The sequence below is a fragment of the Lepidochelys kempii genome, chromosome 23, assembly GCF_965140285.1.
Source record: "Lepidochelys kempii isolate rLepKem1 chromosome 23, rLepKem1.hap1, whole genome shotgun sequence".
Classification (NCBI taxonomy): Eukaryota; Metazoa; Chordata; order Testudines; family Cheloniidae; genus Lepidochelys; species Lepidochelys kempii.
The window spans coordinates 17,826,100-17,839,944 of NC_136402.1; the positions used below are offsets into that span (position 1 = coordinate 17,826,100).

General features: G+C 50.2%; 1 protein-coding gene across 2 annotated transcripts; it reads left to right on the forward strand.

Moving 5' to 3' along the window:
* The first annotated feature begins 2,977 nt into the window (after nucleotides 1–2,977).
* On the forward strand, nucleotides 2,978–9,796 carry LOC144929708 (uncharacterized). Of its 2 annotated transcripts, none has more exons than XM_078850119.1 (3): nucleotides 2,978–3,669; nucleotides 7,483–7,664; nucleotides 8,249–9,796. In XM_078850119.1, exons 1-3 carry the CDS (start codon nucleotides 3,567–3,569, stop codon nucleotides 8,486–8,488), a joined length of 525 nt encoding a protein of 174 aa, XP_078706245.1. In that variant the 5' UTR covers nucleotides 2,978–3,566; the 3' UTR covers nucleotides 8,489–9,796. The 2 variants fall into 2 exon arrangements, 1 of the variants encoding a protein (XP_078706245.1); XR_013634930.1 differs by having other exon boundaries at nucleotides 2,982–3,669; nucleotides 7,483–7,762; nucleotides 8,249–9,791.
* Nucleotides 9,797–13,845: the final 4,049 nt, after the last annotated feature.

Sequence of the window (13,845 nt, forward strand, 5' to 3'; positions counted from 1 at the left end):
AGCCTTTGCAGCGGTTTCTGTTTCATTCTGCGTCATCCCTTCAGCCGCCTGATGCATCCCAGAAGGGTCCACAAAGCCATTTAATTCCTAACACAAGACCTGACGGATTTCCCACTGTGAATCCCTCGACAGACGTCCCCCCGGGGCCTCCAGCACGTCGGAAAGGTCCCGCCACCGACTCGCTCCTCGACGGGACGGTAAAACGCTCGCAGGGCAATAGGCGGGGGGGAGCTGGAGCCGGTTCGCTGGAGCCGGTGGTTCAATTTCGAAGCCCTTTTAGAACCGGCTGTTCCGTGGGGAGAACCGGCTCGAAAAGGGCTTCGAAATGCAACATGGGGCTAAGCGTGGGGCCTTAGGCGCCGACTCCACGGGTGCTCCAGCCACGGGGACAATTTGGTGGGTGCAGAGCCCCCACCGGCAGCTCCCCTGAACCCACCGCCCCGCCCTGCTTCTCCGCCCCCCCGCCTCCTCCCCTGAACCCACCGCCCTGAGGGGCCTCTGCCTTCTTCCTGAACCCACCGCCGCGCCCCGGAGCACCCAGGTCGTTTTTTGATGTGATCAGTGCGGGGAGCGGCCGCTCCCCCTGCTCCCCCCCAGCTACGCTCCCCCGCCCCTAGGAGCCAGAGGGACCTGCCAGATGCTTCCTGGGAGCTGCCCCAGGTAAGCACCCCCGGGACTCCCCACCTCGCCCCCCGGCAGGTGCCTCTGGCTCTTAGGGGTGGGATGGGCACCCACTACGGTGGCCCATCAGACCCTCCTGCTCGGTTCTGGGGGCAGCCAGGGTCCAGGGGAGGGGGTGGATGGGGCAAGGGTCGGGGGGGGGGCAACGACCCCCTCGTGGGGTGCGGAGGGGACCGGTTGTTAGGATTTTGTATGCTCATCCCTGGCAATAGGACAGGGGGACGGTGGCGCACAGGGGCAGAACGCTGGCCTTGGGGAACGCCTGGATGGGGGTCGTCAGCCTAGGTGGCTGCCCCGGGACTGCCAGTGGTACGGCTGGGAGCGTCGTGTGGTCTTGAGACAGGAGCCAGCTGGACGTGGTTTAGAGCAGGTCCGAGGTGGCGGGGTTGCCAGATTTTTGGGGTGCTCTGTGAAGCAGGAAGGGGGTCAGTGTGTATTTGGGGGGATAGAGGAGGTGGCTGGGGATAGATAGATAGATAGATAGATAGATAGATAGATAGATAGATAGATAGATATGTTGCCGGCACCCAGTGCCGAGAGGCTGAACAACAGCTTGAGTGGTTCGTTACCCGGTGTGCTACACCCAATAATCACAACGGGGTGGAGAAGCAGAAAAGTTTATTTGCAGCTGCAAAAAGGTACAGGGAGAATAAAATCTCAAATCCTGCAACCAGAGCAGGAAGTTACACAGGCTTTTATACATCCTTTTTCCCAGCATACTTATCCAATAGCAAGCTGCCCCAAGTATCCATGTAGCCAGCCAATCCAGTTCCCAGCTAGTTCCCTGGTTCTCTGTATCATTTGTTAAACTATACATAAAGCTGCTTTATTCAGCATTGGTCTTCCATATCTCCCCTGTTTGGCCTTGCTTAGTTTCAGGCAGTCTGACTCTGCAACATACTGTTGCAGATTCTCAGCATAACTGCTGCGAGTGCCTCCAGGCGGGGGGGGCCAAGGACACTTGGGCCTAGTACGCAGAGCTGCTGCGAGTGCCTCCAGGCAGGAGGGGGGGGCAAGGACACAGGGGCCTAGTGCAAGGGGGCTTCATCGACACTCGTGGTCTTCCATCCCCTCGAGTTACCTAGTGGCCATGCCCCAGTGTCCCCAACAACTCCCCCCTTTGAGAACACTCAACAGCCTTGGCTCTGAGTTTTCTCACTTGGGCTACTTATTTTTTACAATATGACTTTGCATAAGCACTTTGTGATAGCCCTGAAGAGAAGGACTTATTAACGTCTGCCAAAGGGCCCTGACACATGATACCGCACAGCATAATACCAGTAATACAAGCAGTACAGGAAAGAGAAGTTTCAATAGCAGGCTAAATAAACCACCCAGCCAAGACGACAAACCCCAGCCTGAAAACAAGGTTTGCAACCAATCGTTCTCGGGGGCAGTACAGGCAACCTGTGCTCCGGCTCGGGCCTGGGCCTCAGCCTGTACCACCTTTTCATAGATCTCATAACTGCTATCATTGACATATACGCAACATCGGGGCCCGACGAGGGCACAAACCCCTCCTTGGGATGCCAAGAGATAGTCCAAAGCCAGTCCTGAGCTGCTGCACCTCTTTATTTAATGTTTTTACTGCTGACCCTAAATCACTAACCGAGTTTTTTAACTTTAAGGCCACTTTCTCAAGTACCATTTGCAGCCTTACAGTATAGCGGCCTATGCCTGCCATGGCTGGCCCGGTAAACAGTGGCGCTATTCCCAGTACAGAGCACCCGACCAGCTTCTCGGTTGTGAGGGGATTCTTCATATTGCCCGCCAATGCCTTAGTCAGTCGCCGCAGGGTCTTTTCTCGTGACTCAACAGAGGTGTCTCGGGCATTTCTAACCTTTCCTTTGGGCAGTGTGGCAGTTATGGAAAGATGAGGAACTCCATGAGCTATATAACAGCTACCTGTCCAGTTGGCTGGCAGCACCTTGTAAGCCTTTCGGCCACATACAAAATAGTGACTCTGTAGGGCCCAGTAAGGACTGTTTCTTAAGGGGATTTCTGGGATATTTAAGGCTGCTTTGGCTGCTTTTTTTAACAATTCATATGCCCCTAGGGGGGCATCCCATCCTCCTGACTGGGTACAAGTGGGGGCATTTCTAATTGTGCCGTTCAAATTACACTCGCCATAGGGACCACTACAAACCCACCATTGGCTTGCTACATTGGAGATATTAACTGGACGGCAAGTTACATTTCCAAACCCCTTTTTTGTGGTAAGATTATTTGTGTTTCCCTAAAAGGGGAGGAACCATTACACCCACACCGTTGGCCTCCCCTGTTGGTCTTTATCCAATACCCATCAGCCCACTGTGTAAATAACACAGGAGCTCTTTCCCACAGGATGCCCATAGGGATCAGATTGGTTTCGGGTAAAACATAACACTCCCTTAGTGAGTACTGCAACTGAATACTCCTGGTCCTGATAGGTGGCTTGCTGTAAAGAGATCTTGTTCCAGAACGGCGAGTCCGTTCTTTCCTGCTCTTTGGGGGTGGCTAATTCTGCTAGGGTCAAGGGCAGCATGTCAAGGGGCATTCCCGTTTTGGGGGACAGTGGAGTTGGAGCACATACCCAGCAATCAGTTTGGTTTGTTAAATTAGCAACATGGTGCGCAAGCAAAACAAAGGAGTTATGCTCCCGATATGCACAGTTTGGAAATACCAATACAGAGAATAACAATGTTACCCAATTAATTATTACCAGAGTCTTCCCAACCCAGGGTCTCCAGTACCTGGGTGGGCCCATTTTAGCATTAAGGTGCCCGCTATTTGTGTCTTTTAAACAGTAGCTTTAGCCCGAGATCGTCACGAGATGAAGAGTCAGCAGGTTGGATGGTCCACTGTCCTGCTGACGAGGGGGCGGTTACTGCCTTCAGACGAGAGTGATGGATCCAGTTCTTGTGTCCCTCGATCTTTGCCGCTGTATGGGAGATCAGCAGGACGGTATAGGGTCCTTTCCACTTTTCCTGGAGAGGCTCGTCTTTCCAGGTGCGAACAAGCACGGAGTCACCGGGCTGTAAGGAGTGAACGGGAGAGTCCAAGGGGAGAGGCTGGGAATCCTTGGTATACCTGTGAAGAGACAAGAGAACAGCAGACAGGGAACACATATACTGTGACAAAAAAACATTACCCAACTCCCATTCCCCTGACAGAACCGGGGTGCCATTCATGGGCCATGCCCTTCCAAACATAATTTCAAAGGGACTGAGCCCTAATCTACCCTTTGGGAGAACGCGGATACGGAGTAGGACGAGGGGCAAAGCATCAGGCCATCGCAGTGAGGCTTCTTGGCACACTTTTGAGAGATGCCGTTTAAGGGTCTGATTGGTCCGCTCCACGACCCCACTGGCTTGCGGTCTCCAGGGCATATGGAGTTTCCAGGGGATCTGTAAGGCATGTGAGATGCTTTGAATGATTTTTGACGTGAAGTGTGTCCCGTTGTCAGATTCCATCCACAGGGGGAGTCCAAAGCGAGGAACGATCTCCTTAACAAACTTGAGGGCCACTGTCCTGGCAGTGCAGTTACGGCATGGGAAGGCTTCTGGCCATCCGCTGAACCGATCCACTATGACAAGGAGATATTTGAACCCTTGGGTCCGGGGAAACTCAGTAAAGTCTATTTGCCACACTTGTCCGGGGCCCGGAGTGGGTTCCAGGGCAGCTGGTGGCACAGGATGTCCCGGTCGGGGGTTATTCTTTTGGCAGACTAAGCAGTCCACCTGTACCTGGGCAGCCAGGGGTCGGAGTCCGGAAGTGATAAAGTATTTTCCCATTAGCTGGATAAGTGCTTCCCTGCCAGCATGAGCACGCAGCACCCCAAAAGCATACTTTGAATCAGTAAAAATGTTGACCCGCTTTCCTTTTGACAGTTCAAGTGCACGGGTCAGGGCTATTAGTTCGGCAAGCTGGGCAGAGGTCCCCGCAGGCAAACCTTCAGCTTCCACAGTGTCATGGAGCGTCACAACAGCATAACCCGCCCTCCTCTGCCCATCTATTACAGTACTGCTACCATCCGTGTACCACTCATAATCTGCATTTGGGAGAGGTGCATCCTTTAAATCCGGACGGCTGGAGTACTGGGCGTCTATGATCTCTGAACAGTCATGTTTCTGTTCCTCTGTTTCTGGCAAGAGAGTGGCTGGGTTAAGGGAGGGGCAAGGCTGTAAGGTGACTTCAGAGTTCTCTAACAGCTTAGCCTGGTACCGAGCAATCCGAGCCTGGGTGAGCCAAAGCCCTCCCTTTGCAGCCAGTAAGGCTCGGACCATATGGGGAGTATAGATTTGCATAACCCCTCCCAATGTTAGCTTCTCGGCTTCCTCAAGCACTAGGGCAGTAGCTGCGACCGCCCGTAAACATGCCGGCCAACCCTTTGCAACCTGATCCACTTGCTTAGAAAAATAAGCCACAGGACGCTTCCATGCTCCTAACAGCTGTGTGAGCACTCCTAGCGCCACCCCCCTTCGTTCATGTACATACAACTGAAACGGCTTAGAGAGATCTGGCAGGTCCAGAGCCGGGGCTTCCATTAATTTTCTTTTCAGGATTTTAAATGCCCTGTCAGCCTCTGGGGTCCAATAGAAGGGGCCATGATCTGCTTCTTTTACACAGTCGTACAGGGGTTTAGCCCACAGTCCAAACTCTGGGATCCATATCCTGCAAAAGCCTGCCATACCCAGAAATGCCCTGAGCCGCTCACAATTATTTGGAGAGGAACTTGACAGATAGATTCCTTTCTTTTTTTTTGCTTGAACGCTGACGCTCCCCTTGCCTTAGCTGTAACCTGATCCCTCTCCACCTCAGACAACAGGGTTCTCAGGAGGATATTACAGTCGTCTCAATCGGCTTGTGACTACTGAGGCACCCCTTAAAGACTGAAATAAACCTGCTTGGGTTTGTTGAGAATTCCCCAGCCTGTGTTTTAAAAGCTGCTAAGTCTATTGGATTGAATGGCACATGGGTTTAAACGTGCATAGTGGTAGCCTGACGTCCGTCTGTCCCTGGGCAGGCCACAACCGTCTCGGTAAGCAAAGGATAGAGTACCACCGAGGGGGCAATCTCTGTAACCCGAGGCATCCTACCCTTATAAGGTGGGAGTGTGGGGGCCGAAGGGGACACCGGCTCTGCCATTACAGTGGGGGTTGGGGTCTGGGGACTAACATTAGCTGCTACCGAACCAGTCGGAGTCAGATTACAGTGCTGTAAAATATCTGGTCAAGTACATAAAGTCAGAAACAAATGCGCATACATATGTTCATTCCATTTACCCATTCACTGACAAAACAAAACTAATTGGAGGATCGTGTTGTAATTAATTGACCCTCCTGGTGGCCACCACTCCTGGTCCTCTAGTTGATATTGAGGCCAGTCAACTGTACAGAATCGTTTTAATTGGCTCTTAGTCATCGGATCCGCACCAAATACCTTCCAGTTTGCTAGAATGCACTCTAGGGGCGTACACCGTGCCCTAACCTCTGAGCTCTGTCCCTGTCCCATATCTACAGGATAACTCTGGGCGTCCCCAGGTTCCAACAGAGCATATAATCCGGATTTTAAAAGGTTCCTACCTTATCCAAGGGACCGGTTCTTCACCGCCGTCCTGCAGCTGCTCCTCCCCCACGTCTAAGGGACCGGTTCTTCACCGCCGTCCACAACAGCTTCTCCACTATATGAGTGCGTTGCACCATTGTGCCCTCTGGGGTCGATCAAATCGCGTCTCCTCCGAGGCCCCCGATGAACTCACCGGTGCGCGCTGGGCGTCGGTTCTCGCCGCAATCCTTGACCTCCAGGAGGGGTCCGGGCAAGGCTAAATTGCAGCCTCGTCGCCCACCCAGGGACGCCAAAAGCTGTTGCCGGCACCCAGTGCCGAGAGGCTGAACAACAGCTTGAGTGGTTCGTTACCCGGTGTGCTACACCCAATAATCACAACGGGGTGGAGAAGCAGAAAAGTTTTTTTGTAGCTGCAAAAAGGTACAGGGAGAATAAAATCTCAAATCCTGCACAACAGAGCAAGAAGTTACACAGGCTTTTATACATCCTTTTTCCCAGCATACTTATCCAATAGCAAGCTGCCCCAAGTATCCATATAGCCAGCCAATCCAGTTCCCAGCTAGTTCCTGATTCTCTGTATCATTTGTTAAACTCTACATAAAGCTGCTTTATTCAGCATTGTTCTTCCATATCTCCCCTGTTTGGCCTTGCTTAGTTTCAGGCAGTCTGACTCTGCAACATACTGTTGCAGATTCTCAGCATAACTGCTGTGAGTGCCTCCAGGCAGGGGGGCCAAGGACACTTGGGCCTAGTACGCAGAGCTGCTGCGAATGCCTCCAGGCAGGGGGGCCAAGGACACTTGGGCCTAGTACCCAGAGCTGCTGCGAATGCCTCCAGGCGGGGGGGGGGCAAGGACACAGGGGCCTAGTGCGAGGGGGCTTCATCGACACTCGTGGTCTTCCATCCCCTCGAGTTACCTAGTGGCCATGCCCCAGTGTTCCCAACAGATAGATAGATAGATAGGGGGGTGGATGGGGTTAGATCGATAGCCCAGCATATCTTGGTCAACGCTAGTGTCATTTCCAAGCCGGTTGTTCTCATTCTGCCTTTGTCTGTGAGATTAAAGAGACCCCGTATCTCTAAAATCTCCTCCCTGTCTGGATACTTATAGACCAGGATCAAGCCATCATAGGTCTGAGCTGGGGTGGGGGTGTGATGGATTCTGGGCTAGATGGGCCCAGGGGTTTCATCTTATGTGATTGGGGACATTCCCACTTTATCCTCCACTTGATGTTCTTCCTCTCCGTTCCTCAGGAGTTAATGATCTCTGCACCATGTTGAACAACGTCAAATGCATACTTATTGAAATCCTGGAAGAGCTGAGTGACAAAGACTTTGAAAATTTCAAATGGTATCTGAAGAATGAAGCTGATGAGAAGAAAATGAGGGTTTCCTCTTTGGATGGAGCCGACCGGAAAGAGACCATTGACAAGATGGTGAGCCACTTCGGAAGCAATCAGGCCCTGAAAAAAGCCAGGAAGGTCCTGGAAGCCATACCGAGGAAAGATCTCGCTGACATCTTAATGAAGAAAGAGTTAGGTAAAGGGAATGGAGCAGGGGAGGAGCAAAACAGGGCCAGGAACCTCATTAACCAGAGATTTTGAGAAGCCAGTGGACACACCTCTTTGGGGCCTCCACTAGCACTTCCTTCCCCGCCCCAGATCTGTCCTTGTGTCCCAGGCCAGACCCAAACCCAGAAGCCACCTAACAACTGGGGGCACAAGTTGGCCAGGTATGTATGGACATCGGGAACGCTTTGACTTCAGGCTGAGTGATGGGGGCTTTCAGGTCCTGTGACCTCGTAGACTCCTGCTGGCTGTTCCCAACCCCTATTCCTCTCCGTAGCTGCCACCCCCAAAGACCTCGGGCCCAACACCTGCCGCCCCCCACCTTCATGGACTCGGCTGGATGAACGATCCCGACGTGACCAGCCCAGCAAGCCCTTGGGTTAATCTTTGGGACACTAATTACTAAAATCATTTAAGATTAATTATTTCATTTATTTATTTATTTATTTAAGATTGGAAAACAAGCTTGGCAGAGGAAAAAGGAGGAGCTGAAGGGGACCACGGAGGAGGAGCTCAAGAGGACAACAGAGGAGGAGCACAAGGGGACAGCGGAGGAAGAGCTCAAGGGGACAGCAGAGGAGGAGCTCAAGGGGACAGTGGAGGAAGAGTTCAAGGGGACAACGGAGGAGGAGCTCAAGGGGACAACGGAGGAGGAGCTCAAGGGGACAACGGAGGAGGAGCTCAAAAACTAAAAGAAAGACTGGTTGCGGCTGTGCTAGGCTTGGGCTATTTAGGAATGATAGCAGAGGCGATAGTTCCATTAGAAATGTGTCTTCTTATACCAGTCGGAGCAGCAGTACTAGGATATTTGTGTGACAAATATAGAGGTCTGTGAACTTCCCTTTGACTTGCAATGAGGCCTCGCTCTCTCTCTCTCTGTTTCTATTGTGTCTATTGTCGTTGTTATCAAGGTAGCCTCTCTGCTCAGGTCTGAGACCTTTGCTCAGGAACTCCTGTTGGATTAAAGTAATAATTAGAACATTTATGTTCCGGGAAGATGTGAGAAAGTATGGCCCAGAACAGACCCCGGAGCTGGCCCGACCATTAGAGAGAAATATGCCTCTCAGCTTGCTGAGTTTGTGCTAATTGAAATATGCCTGTCAGTTTACAAGGTCGGTGTTAATTATACCAGCACATCCCGAGAGACAAAACGTCTGTCCTAAAGTGCTAAGATTACAGCTGTTGTTACAAATGGTTTCTTAAACTCAGGAACAAGATTTGTTAACCCCCCGTGACATTATTGACTTGAACTGGGACTGTATAGAACATGGTTGCAACCAAAGTCCTGGAGTGGCACCAAATCTTGTATAAAGGGGGTCAAATGAGGTGTCTAACACAAGGTTATGGTTTGCTGGTTATGATTATGCTGTCTACATGTGTGTATCATTTTTATAATCAAAGTTATGAATATTGGCTCTCTACTGTCTGTAGTTCAAACGTATGCTCTGCTTCTGAGTGACACCCCAGACAAGTTGGTGTCAGCTCTGCCTAGCCAGCTTGATGGCCCATTAAGGACCATCAGCGATACGATTGACCCATTGAGAGAAGGCAGACACGCCTGGGGACTCAGCCAGGTAGGCAGGGAACTACCTATGGACAGAACGCTGAGGTGTTTCCAGGCCGTGTGAGGGGCAGCTGGTCTTTGGGACACAGAAAGCAGAGACCACATGGCAAGAGACTATACAAAGCTGCTGCAGCTCCTCCATCTTGTCTTCAGTCCTGCTTCCGACCTCGGGAGGGACTTGGCTACAAACGGAAGCTTTGACCCAAGGACTGAAGGACCCATCCCAGCTGGGGATGTTCTCCAGAGACTGGATTTGAACCTGCCGTTTATTCCATCGCTGCTGCAAGCCTGAACCAAGAACTTGGCCATCGCTGTATGTCACTGATTCCATTGAACCGATTCTAGCTCTCATCTGTATTTCTTTCCTTTTATGAATAAACCTTTAGACTTTAGAGTCTAAAGGATTGGCAACAGCATGATTTGTGGGTACGATCTGATTTGTCTATTGACCTGGGTCTGGGGCTTGGTCCTTTGGGATCGAGGGAATCTTTTTTCTTTTCCTGGGGTCTTGGTTTTCATAACCATCTGTCCCCATACCGAGTGGCACTGGTGGGGATACTGGGAAACTGGAGTTGCTTGTGTGACTTGTGGTCAGCCAGCGGGGTGAGACCAAAGTCTGCTCTGTTTGGCTGGTTTGGTGCCTTAGAGGTGGAAAAACCCCAGCCGTGGGCTGTAACTGCCCTGCTTGAAGCAATTTGTCCTGAATTGGCACTCTCAGTTGGGTCCCGCCAGAACCAGCATCGTTACACCCCCATCCTGCAAGTTTATCCTGCTTGTTTTCTTTTCATGCGTAACAAGTGGTATGAACAAGTTTATTGAAGCCTGTCATACTCCAATGATTATAGGAGGTGTCAAGGTTCCTTCTGTTGCGAATTATACCTCTTAGGTCACGCACAGTTCGAGTCTAGGCTGAGGCACACGAATAAAGTCCACAACTGCAGAGTTTCCAGAGACACTAAGTTTATTACGCTCGAGCGTGGTGCCCCCCTGCTAGTCAGGAGAGGACCCCGAATGCAGGTTATCCAGAGATTATATACCTCTTAGCAAAGCATGTTGCCCTCGTGCATTGGACACCTTAGCCAATAGACAAACCCTTTCCTTATCTACCACCCATCCCTGCTAGGTATATTCCCCGTGCTAAACCATGACTTCAACTACACAACATGGTCCCAAAGCAATGCAGCAGTAACCGTTCTTATCAGGACGGGAGGCCCACATCACAAGGCCAGGAGGCAGGGAGTTAGAAACAGACAAAGAACAGAAACCTGGAGTCGAGATAAGCTGGAGACAAGGGGGAGGGTTTTCACAGGAATGCAGTATCGAAGGAACACTCCTCCTGGTGCATGATGTGCTGGCTTTTAGACAATGGTGGGCCCCAAACCAAAATGGAGTCACATATGCTAACTTTTCCTGAACACTTCCCCACTCTGAACTCTAGAGTACAGATGTGGGGACCCGCATGAAAGACCCCCTAAGCTTATTCTTACCAGCTTAGGTTAAAAACTTCCCCAAGGTACAAACTTTGCCTTGTCCTTGAACCCTATGCTGCCACCACCAAGCATTTTAAACAAAGACCAGGGAAAGAGCCCACTTGGAGACGTCTTCCCCCAAAATATCCCCCCCCCGCAAGCCCTACACCCCCTTTCCTGGGGAAGGCTTGATAAGAAGCCTCACCCATTTGTACAGGTAAACAAAGACCCAAACCCTTGGATCTTAAGAACAATGAAGAAGCAATCAGGTTCTTAAAAGAAGAATTTTAATTAAAGAAAAGGTAAAAGAATCACCTCTGTAAAATCAGGATGGTAAATACCTTACAGGCAGTCAGATTCAAAACGTAGAGAATCCCTCTAGGCAAAACCTTAAGTTACAAAAAGACACAAAAGCAGGACTACACATTCCCTCCAGCACAGCTTATTTTACCAGCCATTAAACAAAAGGAAATCTAAGGCATTTCTAGCTAGATTACTTACTAATTTAAGGAGTTATGAGACTGCATTCCTGATCTGTTCCTGGCAAAAGCATCACACAGACAGACCAGCCCTTTGTTTCTCCCTCCCGCCCCCGCCCCACTCCAGATCTGAAAGTATCTTGTCCCCTCATTGGTCAGGTGCCAGCCAGGTTACCTGAGCTTCTTAACCTTTTACAGGTGAAAGGTTTTGCCTCTGGCCAGGAGGGATTTTATAGCCCTGTGCACAGAAAGGTGGCTCCCCTTCCCTTTATATTTATGACGTTAAGGAAAAGTTAGCACATGTGACTCCATTTTGGTTTGGGGCCCACCATTGTCTAAAAGCAAACACATCATGCCCCAGGAGGCGTTTTCCTTAGACACTGCATTCCTGTGAAAATCCTCCCCCTTGTCTCCAGCCTGCCTTGACTCCCGGTATCTGTTTTTTTGCCTAGATTCGAACTGTGCGTGACCTATCAGGTGTAATTCGCAGCATTGGTGTGCGTGTCCTACCAGGTGTAATTCGCAGCAGTTGTGTGCGTGTCCTCTCAGGTATAATTCGTAACAGTTTCGTTCGAATCTAGGCTGAGGCACATAAACAAAGCCCACAACTGCAGAGTTCCCAAAAGACACTAAGTTTATTACGCTCGAGAGTGGTGCCCCCCTGTTAGCCGGGGGGGACCCTGAATACAGATTATACAAAGGTTATATACTTTTTAGCAAAGCATGTTGCCCTCGTGCATCGGAAACCTTAGCCAATAAACAAAACCTTGTCTTACCACCTATCCCTGCTTGGTGCATTCCTCGTGCTAAACCAGTATGTTAATTACACAGCATGCTCCTAAAGCCATGCATCAGTAACCTTTATTATCAGGATGGGAGGCCTCACATCAAAGGCCAGAAGATAGGGAGTTACGGACTGACAAAGAACAGATACTGGGAGTCAAGGCAGGCTGGAGACAAGGGGGAGGATTTTCACAGGAATGCAGTGTCTAAGGAAAACGCCTCCTGGTGCATGATGTGTTTGCTTTTAGACAATGGTGGGCCCCAAACCAAAATGGAGTCACATGTGCTAACATTTCCTGAACAATGACAGAGGATTATGTAAAGGATGGATAGATAACAAAAGGTAGATGTGATCGGAAGCGTGTTAAGTGAAATAGAGTGTGGTCGTGACTATATGTTTGGTCTGAATGCGTAATCAAAGGTTGGAAAGCTTTAGAGTTATAATTCCAGGATCGTTGGGCCGAAGAATGTGTTGGGTGAGATAACTGGATAACCCCGAGGGCAAACCAGAATCCACCCCAACTGCCCCAAGGACAGGGGGTCTGAAGAACCAGATAACAACAAATTGACACTGTTGTACCATCTGCGTGATTGATTATCACTTCAAACGTGAGAGTAGCATGACAAAGCAAACTTCGTAGGCTTGTACGAAGATGGATTCCTGTAAAGACAGACTCTAAAGATGAAGGACTTTGAGTCTGGTTCTGCAGCCAACCTCCAGGAGCATCGGATGTGCATCTGACAAGACTTGGCTCCATCCTCGTGTTCAGGCTGCCTGGCCTGTGACTTGTCATGAGCAACTTCTAGGCTGGTAACTGTAACAACCTTGCAGAACTTGTGTGTGTGAGTGAATGAATGTGTGAGTGAATGGAATGTTATAGCTATAACTGATTGCTTAAAAATGATCCTTTCTGTATTCACAATAAACACGGCGTATTGCCTTATCCCCTAAATAAGATCCTGCGGGTTTTCATTTTCTAAGTATAACACTCCCTATGCCGCCACGCTTTGAAAACTGAAGTCGGGGCGTCTCCACTGAGCTGAGCTGTGGCTCAGGGCATTATAAGAAAGGCCAGACCAGACGTCTGTCTCATCTGGTCTCTGACCATTCCAGTGGCCACTCTCAGAGGCAAGTAAAATCTCCCCCTTTCCTTTGACTTAAATTAAACCAAGGCAGCTGCCTTCAAGCCAAAATAAGTGTCCCCATGATTTCTTTAAACCAGTGCAAGTTTTATCACTCCCTGTGCGGCTCCCTCCCGAGTGCTCCTTTGTCTCTTCAGTGTCACACTTACTCCCAGGCTGTCTTCTGAGTTTCCCACATTTTCTCTGCTCAGTTGCCTTGTTCTTCTTCCAGTCCCTTCTTAACGCTCACTTCTTTCCTGACACCCCTCTCCCATGCTGGCGGTATCCCTCACCAGCTTGTGTTTGGTCAGTAACGCTGCCTGGTTTTGTTTGTCTAAGTGAGATTGTCAGGGCCATGTGGCTAGATCCTTGTCTCATGTCTCTGTACATCACTGGGTACATTTGTGGGGTATTGTAAGCATTAAATCATTAACAGCAGCTGAATGTTTGTTTGGTTAAAGCTACAGCAGGATCAATGTCTTGGCAATCGGGATAAGACGTGGAGAAACGAAAGCAATACAGGTGGGTCAGGATCTCAAAGGCATCAGGGTCAGACTTAGGGCCCGTAAATCTCCTCGGGTGAAATATGCAGGGAAGGGCTCCACAATCTGTGTGTTACGTAGGAACCTTTC

What these genes read in the sequence shown, in the direction of transcription:
- LOC144929708 (XM_078850119.1), top strand. Translation starts at nt 3,567, where the DNA reads ATGGATCCAGTTCTTGTGTCCCTCGATCTTTGCCGCTGTATGGGAGAT. An exon ending in GGAGAGGCTCGTCTTTCCAG is followed by an intron (nt 3,670 to 7,482) that starts GTGCGAACAAGC and finishes TCCGTTCCTCAG; the next exon opens with GAGTTAATGATCTCTGCACC. An exon ending in AAGAGACCATTGACAAGATG is followed by an intron (nt 7,665 to 8,248) that starts GTGAGCCACTTC and finishes TATTTATTTAAG; the next exon opens with ATTGGAAAACAAGCTTGGCA.